Source organism: Malaclemys terrapin, chromosome 7, assembly GCF_027887155.1.
Source record: "Malaclemys terrapin pileata isolate rMalTer1 chromosome 7, rMalTer1.hap1, whole genome shotgun sequence".
NCBI classification, from domain to species: domain Eukaryota; kingdom Metazoa; phylum Chordata; order Testudines; family Emydidae; genus Malaclemys; species Malaclemys terrapin.
The window spans coordinates 450,576-464,696 of record NC_071511.1 but is presented as its reverse complement, the minus strand read 5'-3'; the positions used below and the strand labels follow the sequence as shown (position 1 = coordinate 464,696).

The window sequence follows — 14,121 nt, the reverse complement described above, 5'->3', positions numbered from 1 at the left end:
CACACATATGTCAAGGACCTTTTATCTAGGCCAATAGACAATGAAGAATGGTATTGGGGGTTTTTTCAATTTGTACCCACAGACTTAACAGGTACACCACAATGAAACTTATGTGCGTATGTACAGGTCATCAATATGCGCATACATACTAGCCTATGGAGTAAGCGTATCCTAACATTTTGTGGGTGAGGAATGAAATTTGGGCATAGGATTTATGGCACTTGTGCCCTATGAAAGAGGTGACTCACTTCCTCCACTCTCTCTATCTACGATGACTGCTACTAGTACTAGGCTATACTTGTTCTTCTTAAACTTTATGTTTAAAGGGAACTAGGCTAAGCTCGGCTGCCCTACGTTTTATTCTTAGTTTATTAGGTTTTGATTTTAAGTTTAAGTAGTCAAGTAAACCCTAATGTAGTTTTGATAGCTTGCAGCATTAATTTCCTCTAAGCACTGCATCACTTACTCAAGACTTGAGAAACCTGAACTGCAAGGCTGGTCCTGTGTCTCTTACCACCAGGTCATCAAGGAAGGGTGTGAGTGTATTAACCAAAGCTTTGTAGCATATAGTATATTATCATATGTATCTTTAGAATAGCAGTAATGCAATTATAACTTTGTAACTCTGATTATTTTACCATTTGCTTACTATTTCAATTATTTTAATAAAAAGTCTTTACGACTCTTTCTGTCTCAGAGTGAGCTTCCTGTCATCACCTGAGGGTCCTTTGTAAATTCTGTGGAGCCTGATTCAGGACAAGAACTTTTATCTTCTGATCAAACAGATTGGCGAGCCTAAAACCCATACTATTAATATTAATATTATTATTATTATTAAATAAAATACAATAAAATAAATAAATTAAATGCCCATATTATCCAAAATAAAGAACTTTTCACTTGACCAGAGCTCAAAGAGCCAGGAAGCGATTAGTACACCCTAAATCAGGCTACAGGGAAAAACAGTTACTAACCCTCTATAACTGTTCTTTGAGATGTGTTGCTCATGTCCATTCCAGGCTAGGTGTGTGTGCGCCGTTGCTGGAGAATTTCCCCTCAGTGGTATTTGTTGGGCTGGCTGTAGCGCCCTCTGGAGCTGCACGCATATGTGCCAGTATAAGGGGTGCTGTCGGCCCCTCATCCTGTCAGTTCCTCCTTACCAGTAACTCTGACAGAGAGGTCATGGAATGGACATGAGCAACATATCTCAAAGAATAACAGTTACAGAGGGTTAGTAACCATTTTTTCTTCAAGTCCATTCCATACTAGGTGACTCACAAGCAGAACCCCAGGAGGTGGGCTCAGAGTTAATGGACGTGCTGACTGCAACACTGCTCTTCCAAACTGGCATCGTCTCGGGCCTGTTGGGTGATGGCATAGTGGGACGCGAAGATATGCACTGAAGACCGGGTTGTGGCTCTGGAGATGCCCTGGTTTGGGACCTGCATGAGGATCACCGCTGATGAAGCTCGGGCTCTTGTGGAATGAGCGGTTACTATGGCCGGAGACAAGACCTTCACCTGCTCATAACAAGCCCAAATACAGGTGGTTATCCAGGACAAGATCCTTTGGGTTGACACGGTTAGCCCTCTCATCCTTTCTGCTATAGCCACAAAGAATTGCATGGATTTGCAGAAGGGTTTAGTTCTCTCAATATAAAAAGTGAAGGCCTGCCTAACGTCCAATGAATGAAGCCATCGTTCCTCAGAGTTCTTGAGAGGTTTTGGGAAGAAGACAGGTAGGAATATGACCTAGTTGTTATGGAATTGTGACACCACCTTTGGCAGGAAGGCCAGATAGGGACTCAGTTGGACCTTGTCCTTGAACACAATGTAAGGTGGTTCTGACGCAAGGGCCTTGATCTCAGAGACCCTTTTGGCCGAGGTGATCACCACAAGGAAGGCGACCTTCCAAGAAAGAAGTAGCAGGGATCACTATGCTAATGACTCGAAGGCGGGGAGGGGGGGGAAAGAGGATGAGTTTCGACAGGAACAAATTTAAATTCCCTGGGGAGTGGGAGGATAAGCATTTCAACTCAAAAAACAATGTTAAATGTTTTCATTTTTGAAAATATATTAATTCTGATGGGGGCTTATGAAAAGGGCTCCCAGAGAGTATTTTAATATCAAAAATATACCAGGTTTGTGAACCTGAGGATACAGTTTTTCCAACTTCTTGAGAAACCGGACCGTTATTTCGTGGGAGAACAGTGATCTGCTGTTCACTGGGGGGGTGGGGGGTGGGTGGAAGGCTGAGATGGCTGCCAAATGTACCTTAATAGACAAGAGGGCCAGGCCCTGCTGTTTTAGGTGGAGCAAATAGTCCAAGATAGACTGAAGGAAAGATCGAGATGGATAGAGATCATGTTCAAAAGCCCAACGAGTGAAACATTTCCACTTGGCCAAGTAAGCAGTCCTGGAGGAAGGCTTTCCACTACCTAGCAAGACCTGCCGATCCTCTTCTGAGCAGACCTGCTCTTCATGGTTCAGCCATGTAGCATCCATGCAGTTAGGTGCAAGGAGGTGAGATTTGGATGAGGAAACCAGCTGTGGTCTTGAGAAATCGGGTGCGGATGGAGTGGGAGTGAGAGTGAGAGCGGAGCTGCCACCGAGAGGTCCAGGAGCATGTTGAACCAATGCTGGCACGGCCATGTTGGTGCTATGAGGATAACTCATGCCTTGTCCTGCTTAATTTTTAGAAGAACTGTGTGCACAGGGGATGGGGTGTACAGTAGGTGGTCTGTCCACAACAGCAGAAAGGCACTGGAGAGGGAGCCTGGCTGTGCCGTGCAGCGAACAAAAACAATGGCATTTTCTGTTCTGCCTAATGGCAAACAGATCCACCTGGGGAGGCCCCCACTTTTGGTGGGGAGATAGCTCAGTGGTTTGAGCATTGGCCTGCTAAACCCAGGGTTGTGAGTTCAATCCTTGAGGGGGCCACTTAGGGATCTGCGTCAAAAATCAGTACATGGTCCTGCTAGTGAGGCCAGGGGGCTGGACTCAATGACCTTTCGGGGTCCCTTCCAGTTCTAGGGGATAGGTATATCTCCATATTTTTTTATTATTATTATTATTTTGGAAGATGAATTTGGTGATCTCCGGATGAAGGGGACACTCGTGGTGAGAAGAGGATCTGCTGAGGTGATCCGCCAATACATTCCAGGCCCCCAAGAGATGTGAAGCTTAGAGATGAATGGAGCGTCTCGCACAGAAGTCCCATAGATGGATGGTCTCCTGACACAGGGTTGAGGATTGAGCTTGTCCTTGCTTATTGATATAGAACCTGGTGCTGTATTGTCTGTCAGGACTTGTACCACCTTGCCTGAGATCTGGGGAAGGAACATCTGGCATGCTAAGAACACTGCTCTGAGTTCCCTGATGTTTATGTGCAGGGAGAGTTCCTTCCTGGGACCAGAGGATCCAAGTCCTGAAATTGTTGAGGTGGGCTCCCCACGCTACGTTTGATACATCCGAAATTAAGGATACTGATGGTTGTGGGGTAACAAAGGGCACCCCCATTATTACCGATCTTGGATCTTTCCACCAGCCCAGGGAGGCGAGAACCAGGGGAGGGACCATAACCACTGAGTCCAAGTGGTGTCTTCTCAGGGAGTAAAGTGATGCTAGCCACACCTGGAGGGGCCTGAGGTGCAGCCTTGTGTATTGAACCATGTAAGTACAAGCCACCATGGACCCCAGAAGCTTGAGGCACGCCTGAGCTGTTGTGACAGGGTGGGCCATGATATTGGATGGTCTGGAAACGGGCCTCCAGCAGGAATGCCCTGGCTTGGGTTGAGTTGCGCACAGCCTGAATAAATTCCATTCTCTGAACTGGAACAAGAGTTGACATCTGCTCATTTATCAGCAGACCCAGTGCTCAGAAGGTGGCTTGGACTGTGCTGATGCTATTCTGTACTTGAGCCTGCGACCAACTTTTGATCAGCCAGTCGTTGAGGTACAGATAGACTTGTCTGCCTCGCCACCTGAGGAAGGTTGCAACAACCAACATACACGTTGTGAAAATGTGCAGGGCTGCCGATAGGCCAAAGGAAAGGGCGGTGACTTAGTAGTGGCGCTAACACACTATAAACCTGAAAAATCTTCTCTGGTCACGGAAGATAGAAATGTGAAAGTATGAGTCCTCCAAGTCGAGGACAGTGTACAGTCCCCTGGATCCAGGCAAGGAATGGAGGAGGCCAGGAAGACCATGTGGAACCTCAATTTCCTGAGATATCTGTTGAGGCAACACAGGTCCAAGATGGGTTGGAGGTCCCCTTTGGCATTAGGAAATACTGGGAGTAGAACCTCTTCCCTCTCAAGTCTTAAGGAATGTCCTCCATGACCCCCATACGTAGGGGGGAATTACACCTTGTCATAGGTTTCACCCCCACTCTGAACTTTAGGGTACAGCTGTGGGAACCTGCATGAGAACCCCTAAGCTTAATTACCAGCTTAGATCAGTATGCTGCCACCACCAAATCGTTTAAACAACCGTTTATGAGTCATTTGGGAACTCTGTCTTCCCCCCAAAATATCTCCCTCCCAAGTACTATAACCCTTCCCTGGGTAGCCTTGAGAGACTTCTCCACCAATTTCCTTGTGAACACAGTTCCAAACCCCTTGGATCTTAAAACAAGGAAAAATCAATCAGGTTCTTAAAAAGAAGACTTTTAATTAAAGAAAAGGGGTGAAAGGAATACCTCTGTGAGATTAGCATGTAAGCTACTCTCACAGGCAACAGATTCAAAACACAGAGGATGTTCCCCTGGGCAAAACCCTTAGTTACACAAAAGAAAACCCAATTTGATTACCCCTCTATGCAAAAAGAACAAGTCACAAAAGGAAATAAACATAAGCTAATACATTCCTTCTCTAATACTCACTACCCTGTTTGATTCCTGGGTCTTTTCACTCCGGCACAGAACTTAATGAATAGAACAAAGGAAGAACTTCCCTCCTTCCTCTTGAAACATCTTGTCCCCCCATTGGTTCCTCTGGTCAGGTGTCAGCTAGGCTAGGTGAACTTCTTAACTCTTAACTGTCTGTTTATGACACACCTCCTAGAGGAGGAGTTGATCGCGAGAAGGTCCCTGAAGAGGTATTGGTGGGAAAGAGGAGGGCAGGAACTTCAGGGTATAACCAGCTGTCACTGTCCAATGTTGTGAATGACCATGCCAGGCTGAAGAGCGACAGACGGTCCAAAAATAAAAGGGGAGGCAAATTTGACACTGTGACTGGTATAGCGCCATTGGGCACACCTTCAAAAGGCCTGCTTGGGCCGATCAGAGTATCTCTGAGACCCGACTGGGAGGCTGAGGTGGGCAGAAATGGTTGGCGCCATTTATAACTCCTTCCGTTTCTTTTGTAAGGCTCCTGTCTTGGAGGTGCCGAGAACCAAGTAGGCTGCTAGGGCCTGAAGTGCTTTCTGGAAGCAGACGGAGTGTACGGGCCTAAGGATTGTAGAGCCCTGCAGTCCATGAAGTCTTGTGTCCATCTGCTCCGAGAAAAGAGAGGAGCCTTCGAAGGGGAGGCCCTGGATGGACTGTTGGACCTCACTGGGAAGCCCAGAGGACTGGAGCCAGGAACAGCACCTCATGGTGACCACAGAGGCTACTGTCTGGACTGCCAAGTCGGCAGCATGCAGAGCTGCCTGGAGAGAGGTCCTGGCCACGTTCTAACCCTCTTCTAGGAGGGCTGCAAACTCCTGTCTTGACTTTTGGGGCAGGGAGTCTTTGAATTTATTCAGGGAGTCCCACAGATTAAAATCATATCTCCCCAGCAAAGCGAGTGCAGGTGTTCAAACTCGCCTGCCAGCACAGAATTCTTTTCTGCCCTCTTTGAAGTGGGAACCAAAGAAGGAGGAGTTTGCCACAGGGCCTGGATTGGTCCCATCACGGTCTCACTGATGGGCAGGGCCAGCCTGGATGGAGCTGCTGCAGCCAGGATATCAATAAGACTGTGTGATGTCTCTGAGCTCCTCGATCTCCAAGCCCAGGTTTGAAGCGACCCGCTTCAGAAGGTCCTGCTGGGCCCAGAAATCATCCTGTGGAAGCAGGCTACTGGGACCCGCGACACCTTGGCTGGGTATGACAAGGAGAAGGCTTGCCCAGGAGGAAGGGCTCCTCCTTCTTCCTCTGCTTTGACTATGTCCACTGGAGGCATCTCCTGGATGTCAGTACTGGAGTCAGTAGCAGAGTCGGGGTTCGGTGCCAAGTGGGAAGGAGCGGTAGCCCATCTTCCGGAGACCACAGAGTGGGACTGGTGGGAGGAAGAACCCAGCATCAGGGGAAACCCCGAGGTTCCAATAGTGCCACTGCATAGGCCAGTGACCCACTGGCCAGATGCCTGCTGGAGGACTGGTGCTGAAGCTCAGTGGAGCATAGGCTGGGTACTGATGGTGGGCTTTTGGCGATACATGACGTTCCCCTTCAGACGCTGAAGAGGATTCTTCTCTCAGCAACCACAGAGGAGTAGTACCCACTTCTGCCTCCATGGGGTGCCGGGGCTCCGGGGACCAGTGGTGTGCCCGAGATTGAGATGCTGGGATAAAGTGCGTCTTTCCCCTAGGTAGTGCTGGGGGATCTGGTGCTGGGAAGGTGTTCAACGCACCCTGTTCCCTCCTGTTTCCAGTCGCCACAGCTGGTGGGTGCCCCATTGGTGTTGGCAGGACCGGAAAAAAGAGAAGAAGCAAATGTTCTTCCACATTTGGGCAGTTGCCACGCTCATCACTCCACAGCGATCTGCTGGGGGAGAGAAGGTGGAGGAGAGCCATGGCGACCCGCAGCGCCAGCTGGGAACGGCAGCCCAACAGCCAGGGCACGGCGACCCGCAGCGCCAGCTGGGAACGGCAGCCCAACAGCCAGGGCACGGCGACCCGCAGCGCCAGCTGGGAACGGCAGCCCAACAGCCAGGGCACGGCGACCCGCAGCGCCAGCTGATGATGACAGCTTGATACTTTCTCAGTCTTGTAGGTCTGTCAGGACACCTCTGCCGCTCTTATATATCTCCCCAGTGTGTATGAGAACAGTTAGATAGTTATAGATTGTCTAGGGGAATGCAGACCTCCTAAGGGTAATTTTGCAGAACTCATTACACTCTTGCCTGACAGTCTCTCCTCTATTTGGTTTCGATAAAAAATTATAGTTTACGATTTTATTCTCTAACTTGTATGTGAAATGCTGACCTTCCTTTTCTAAAGAGGAAGAATTCCCCTGGTGGTGGGAGAGATCTGCATGCTTCAAGAATCAGCATGTCGATGGCCTGGTCCTTTCTGCACTGATATGCCATGCTGCACTCTGAAGGTAAGGAGGGAAATGGTGCTGAATGTATTATTCATTTTATCGCCCTTTGGGAGTTTGTCCCTATGATCCTGCTTCAGAGAGAGTAGCAAACTTGAGCTCAGAGATTGCTCTGAAAACATTTCAAGTGGATAGCAATCTCCCTGTGGTCAAGGAGGTTGGGCTTATTTGTCTCCCTTCCCCCACATGGGCCCCTTATAGGTCTGTCAAGGAAGGTATTGGCCTGGGGCTCAGGGATGGGCTTACGGTGACCAGATGTCCTGATTTTATAGGGACAGTCCCGATTTTTGGGTCTTTTTCTTATATAGGCTCCTATTACTCCCCACCCCTGTCCCAATTTTTCACATTTGCTGTCTGGTCACCCTAGATGGGCTCCTCCAAAGCTCTACCTCCTCTACTACATTGGAGCCACATGAGCCATAGACGTCTGTTTCCACTGAAGGACAGTTGTGTGTTACAGGAGTCAGCAGGGGGAAGGAGTTGGGCTTGTAGATCCTTGCTGCACTCTCCAGCGTTGGCAGCATCAGTGCTGTCTCTGGTGCCCTCCATCTGCAACCCGCAGGGTAAGCGAAGACAGAGGAGGCCATCACGCTCCACAGCCAAAGGCATGATTGCTGTTGCGGGCTAGAGAGACTACAGCGCTATCTTCCCCCAGGTGCTCTATCCTTCTGACATCACGCTCCTCATGGAGATGGGGGAGGGGGACTGCCTGCCCCAGAGCCACTTCTTTCCAATCCTGCCAGGCTCCCTTCCTGCCAGGGGATGGGGGGCCAAGACAACCCCATCTAGACTGGGCTGCATCTTGCCTACCAGGGGCAGCTGAGCTCTGCAGCAAGACACTCGATAAGTGGGGGAGCAGGAGACAGAGACCTTTCCTTTCATTGCTGGCCTTTCTGGGCCTAGATTGCTCCCTGAAGCAAGCAGGGCACCAGCTGATGCAAATGCCTCCGAAGGGGAAGTGAAGCTGAGGGGACAATCTCCTCAAAAATCCAGTACAGACCCGGGACACATCTGGGAATTAGACAAGACACATTGAGTCCAACTGTTGGTCTAAAAATTTGAAGCAAAATTTGGAATTTCCCTCAGAAAAGCTTTGCAGTGGGGAGGGCTGATTAAGCCACTGGCTGCTGTAAAAACAGAAAAAACTGGAGGGAACATCAGGAAGTAGGAAATAACCCCTGCTCCAGAGACTGAAAGGTCTGATGCCGCCCCTAATCCGTAAGGCTGAAGTACCCATTGCAATGGATGTGTGGACCTTAGCATGAAAAGAAAATATATTCCAGGAAGGCATAAAACATCCCTTACGTAGCAGCAATGGTTTGGCTAGGCCAGGAAGATTTCTGGACCTATCCCTGAGAAGGACCCCATTCTTCTATAAACAGAGTTGGGAAGGGTGTACAAGAAGTTATAAAGACTCTTGGCCTGATGTCTCATGAATAAGGCTACAATTTTTTCATGGAGGTCGCGGAAGTCATGAATCCATGACTTCCAGCGACCTCCATGAATTCAGCCCTGTCGTCTGGGAACTGCAGCGGGGGGACTCCGGCTCCCCTGGAGTTCCCAGCTGCCGTGGGCCCCATGCAGCTCTTAATTGCTGCAGGTGGTGGTGAGCTTCCCCGCAGCTCCTGGCCACTATGGGTGGCAGGGCTTCCCTCCCGCTCACAGCAGCCAGAGGCTGCCGGGCGGCGCGGCCCCTGGAGTTCCGAGCAGCTGCGGGCACTGTGGGTCCTTCAAAGCTCCCGGCGGCCGTGGGGGTATCCTGGAGCTCTGAGCCCCCACAGGCGGTGGGGGCCCCCGGAGTGGCCCCGCAGCTGCCAAACCTCTGCAGGCGGTGTGGGGACCCCGCAGCTGGGCTTTGTCAGGGATATTATTAGTAAAAGTCAGGGACAGGTCACGGGCTTCTGTGAATTTTTCCTTATTGCCAGTGACCTGTCCCTGACTTTTACTAATAATATCCATGAGTAAATCTTAGCCTTAGCATGAATTATACTAACCTCTTCCTTCTAGACACAGAAACATAGGACTGGAAGGGATCTTCAGGGTCATCGAATGCAACCCCTTGATACTGCAGGCAACTTCGTCATATAATCCTATTCATAAACTAAAACTAGTTGGGTTATTTGCCTGCACTAATCCTATTGGGAGGCTGTTCCAGAAACTCACCGCTCATGGTTAGAAACCTTCTTCGAATTTTCAGCCTGAATGTATGCACAGCCAGTTTATACCCATTTGTTCTTGTGCCAACATTGTTCATTTTGCTTAAACAGCTCATCTCCTCTCAGGTGTACATATAGACACCAGTCATATCCCCTCTCGGCCTTCATTTTGCTAGGCTACACAAGCCACACTCTTTTAGTCTCCTCTTGTAAGACAAGCTCAATTCCCCTGATTGGCATTGGAGCCCTTCTCTGTACCTGTTCCAGTGCGAATTCATCTTTCTTGAACCTGGATGACCAGAACTGCACACAATTTTCCAGATGAGGTTTTACCAATGCCTTGAACAATAGCATACCTCCCTATTTCTACTGCAAATACTTATACACATATATGCCTTTATCTGCATCTGGGACTTGAAATGGCCTTCTTGCTCACCCAGCCCAGACCTTGCACCTAGGACCCCACGGGATTGGCCTCCATTTGCTCCTGTATTCACTCTGGTTCTTACCTGCATCTGGGACCCAATAACTGTATTATTGCAGGCCAACTCTGTCTTGTTGATTGTGTCCAGCACAGCAGTTTTGCCCACAAATTCTTTATTGGTGCTTAGATGCCGTTCCAGGAGGTTCTGTACATCAGCACTGTACTGGTTAGTAAAGGCTTCTTCATACTGATCTGTCCAGAGCCGTATCCGGTTCTCCCACCCCTCAGCTGTGTTCTCATCCAGGGCATGTGCTTCAGAAGGAGAATTCTGCATCAAAGAACATAGGGTGAATGAATAGCACTTGCTGGGAGAAAACTCGATCCTAGAATCTCTGGTGGAAGTGCTGGAGCTCACCAACCTTCTTCCTCTATTGCCAGAACTAGCAAAGTGAATTGCTCACCAAGCCCTGGGGCCCCACTCAACTACTCAGATGATCACATGGGTACCCAAGAGGTGGTACCATTTTACACCCTCTAGCACAGAGCATAAAGCTGCTTCTTACTAGCGAGCCATGGAAAATTTTGCATTGGATGAAACCCATAAGGGGCACACTGCTTGAATTGTCCTATATGGAGAGAAGACAGACTCAGAGGCATGGGGAACAGAGAAACAAGACCGATTTTTCTCACTTGCCTCCTGACCTCCTCCTTTTTCCCTGCTCCTCTTGCATACTCTTCCCCTTCCAGCCCTTTATTCCCCACTCCTCATTTTGCTCTCGCCCCAACATTCATTCTATACACCTCTACCCCAATATAACACAAATTTGGATATAACGCAGTAAAGCAGTGCTCCGGGGGAACGGGGCGGGGCTGCACACTCCGGTGGATCAAAGCAAGTTTGATATAACACGGTTTCACCTATAACGCGGTAAGATTTTTTGGCTCCCGAGGACAGCGTTATATCGAGGTAGAGGTGTAGTTCCCAACCCCCAAAACAGAAAGGACAAAACACAAAAAGGTAAATGTTTAAGAATAAAAAGTAGAAATAGGCTAGTAAAAATGCACACTTGTGTAGAGGTTGCAAAAAGGGAAACTTAGAAATAACAGAACAGGTGGAGGATTAAATAGTAGAAATAGACACATAATAAAATAGTTAAAAATAACAAAAAAACACTTCACTCCAGTTCGGAACATTACAGATGTGCCCATTGTCCAAGCACTCATCATTCTGTGTCTTGATTACTGCAACATCCTGCCCTCTGATCTTGACAAATGCAATCTTGTTCCGCTCATAACCACTAAGAATGCTGCTGCTAAGATCATTTTCCTAGCCTGTCACTTTGACCATGTGTCTCGGTATCTCTCCACCAGCTCCCTGGTCTCTACCGAATTAAACGTAAGTTGTTTGTATTCACTTTCAAGGACACTCAGGATCAATCCCCACTTTACATATAATTTCTTATTTGCTGCCAATTCCTACCTCCAACTGACCCATGATTCCAGCCTCCATCACCTAGTTGTAAAGTTTTCATAAACATGCACCTTCATGCTTTCTCCCAGGCTAACCCCTGCGTTTGCGAGGCACTCACCATAAACATCTGCAAAGCTACCTCATTATCCTCCTTCAAATGCTCCTTTGCTGTGATGCCTACAAATAACTTGACAACAGTCAGGCTGCTGGTGTGCTAAGACCACTGCCTACCAGTAGCACTGTCTCATGGTTTCCCTGTAATCCCACATATCTATACACATCTGTTTCTTGTTTCACACTTAGATTGTAAGCTCCTTGGGGCAGGAACTGTCGTTTTGTTCTTTGTTTGTACAGCACCTCGCACAACAGAGTTCTGGTCCATGACTAGGGCTCTAGGCATGACGATGATGTAATTAATAAATAATTGTAAAATAAATATGTAAGTATACAATATTAGCACTGTTAGCTTGTCCTACCTTCCCTTCCATTGTTTTTACACTGATTTGCTGCATTTTCTCTTAAACCAGACTGTTTTTTACATGTTTGTGCAGCACCCAATACAGTGGAGGGCGCTAACCCTGAGCATAAATAGAATGGGTGCAGAACTGGGCAATGAAAAGTGGCTAGAAGCATGGAAAGACCTCTGCATGAGACGATATTGAGAAGGCTGGGATTGTAGTTTTGACAGGAAATTAATGAGGCCATGATAAAGGCATTATTAAAAGTGAATGAGAGAAAATATAATTAGGTGCTCCTGTTTACCCTCTCTTATAAGACTACAGCAAGGGAGCCAAATAAAATTGGAAGGCAATAAATTTAACAGGGAAATTCTTTTTACATGACATAATTAACCCATGGAACTCTCTGACACAAGATACTGAGGCCAAGAATTTAGAAGGATTCATAAAGGACTGAAATGTTTTTGGCACTGATACTTCAGTGACAGGCACCACAGAATAACCTCAGAGCATAATAAGAAAATTCACAATTATGTTAGATCAGATAAACAAAGGATAACAATATTCAGAAACATGAGTTACATATATAATTGTCCACTACAGGATTTTGTGCAACTTCCTCTGAACCATCTGGTACTGGCGACTATCAGACCAAGATACTGAACTAGGATGGTGAGACATACCGGGTACAATCCAGACTAATGACTAGCTGTGTCACCCCTGCCCTCTATCCTGGGGTGCGCTTTACAATGCTTTGCTGCTGTAACCTCCAGCCTGGACTCTACCCTGGTATGTCAAAGTGGCGCAGCAAGCAGAGTTTATGCACAGCTTGTTTTTTTAAATGAGGTTTACACTTTAAGCACTGGTATACCAAATTTTAAGTGAGTCTCAAGTGTGATGGCTGGAAACAGTCTGGTGTTGTCTGTGCTGCAAGAACACAAAGAGGGTTTTCTAACAAGCCAGGGAAGACACTTGCTAACCCATAAAAAAATCCGACCAAGTGGGTATTCACCCACGAAAGCTCATGCTCCAATACGTCTGTTAGTCTATAAGGTGCCACAGGACTCTTTGCTGCTTTTACAGATCCAGACTAACACGGCTACCCCTCTGATACTTGACATAAAAAAATCATTACAGAAGGACCAGGGCCCACTGTCAAGGTGCAGGAACAGAAATACAAAGCATGTTGGACCTAGAAGTAATTAAAGCTTCTGACAGTTCTTGGGCTTCGCCTGGGAACTGGATCTCTCAGAAAGACAACACTGTAAGGTTTTGTGCTGACTGTAGAAAACTCAATGCTGTCACAGAGCCAGATGTGTATCCCATGCGTACAACTGATGATATGCTGGACATTTTAAGCAAAGCTAAATATCTCAGCTCTTTTGATTTAACTAGAGGTTACTGACAGATTCCTTTCAAAAAGGATGCACAGAAAAAATCTGCTTTCACCACTGATACGGGACTCTATGGGCTGGTCCCCACTTAGTCCGGACTTCGGACTAAGGTACGCAAATTCAGCTACGTTAATAACGTACCTGAATTCGAAGTACCTTAGTCCGAACTTACCGCGGTCCAGACGCGGCCGGAAGTCTCCCCCCGTCGACGCCGCGTACTCCTCTTGGCGAGCTGGAGTACCGGCGCCGACTGTGAGCACTTCCGGGATCGATCCGGGATCGATTTATCGCGTCTTAACCAGACGCGATAAATCGATCCCAGAACATCGATGGCGTGCCGCCGGACCAGCCGGTAAGTGAAGACTAGGCCTATGAGTCCACAATGTTACCGTTTTGGTTAATGCAGGGAACATCCTTCCCCCTAGACTTTTTGTCTCCTGGTACTCAACTGGAAATGTTTTTCAAGAAGGGACTGAAACTGTAAAAGGGAAGGACAAACATGTCAAGGCACCCCCTTTCTCCCTCAGTGCCCATTGCATTCACTGCACCTGAAATGACAATGGGAGAAGGGGTCCTGAACTAAGAAGTTTGGTCAGTAAGATTGCTGAAAGCATATGATGAGAAACGGCACCAGTAGCATTTTAACTTTATTTTCTTATAACCCTTTCTGACTTTTATGCCTCATTACTTGTACTCATTTAAAATCTCTTTATAGTTAATAAACTTGTTTAGTCTGCAGAAGAGAAGAATCAGGGGGGATTTGATAGCTGCTTTCAACTACCTGAAAGGGGGTTCCAAAGAGGATGGATCAAGACTGTTCTCAGTGGTAGCAGATGACAGAACAAGGAGTAATAGTCTCAAGTTGCAGTGGGGGAGGTTTAGGTTGGATATTAGTAAAAACTTTTTCACTAGGAGGGTGTT

General features: G+C 47.6%; 1 protein-coding gene across 8 annotated transcripts in view; it reads right to left on the bottom strand.

The window, feature by feature from the left end:
• The window catches only part of SETD5 (SET domain containing 5), a 148,096-nt gene that overhangs the window by 63,418 nt on the left and 70,557 nt on the right, over positions 1 to 14,121 (bottom strand). For all 8 annotated transcript variants that reach the window (XM_054033504.1, XM_054033498.1, XM_054033499.1 and 5 more), the window contains one exon: positions 9,963 to 10,205. In XM_054033504.1, coding sequence (XP_053889479.1) covers positions 9,963 to 10,205 — 243 coding nt within the window. The remainder of the gene's footprint in view (positions 1 to 9,962; positions 10,206 to 14,121) is intronic.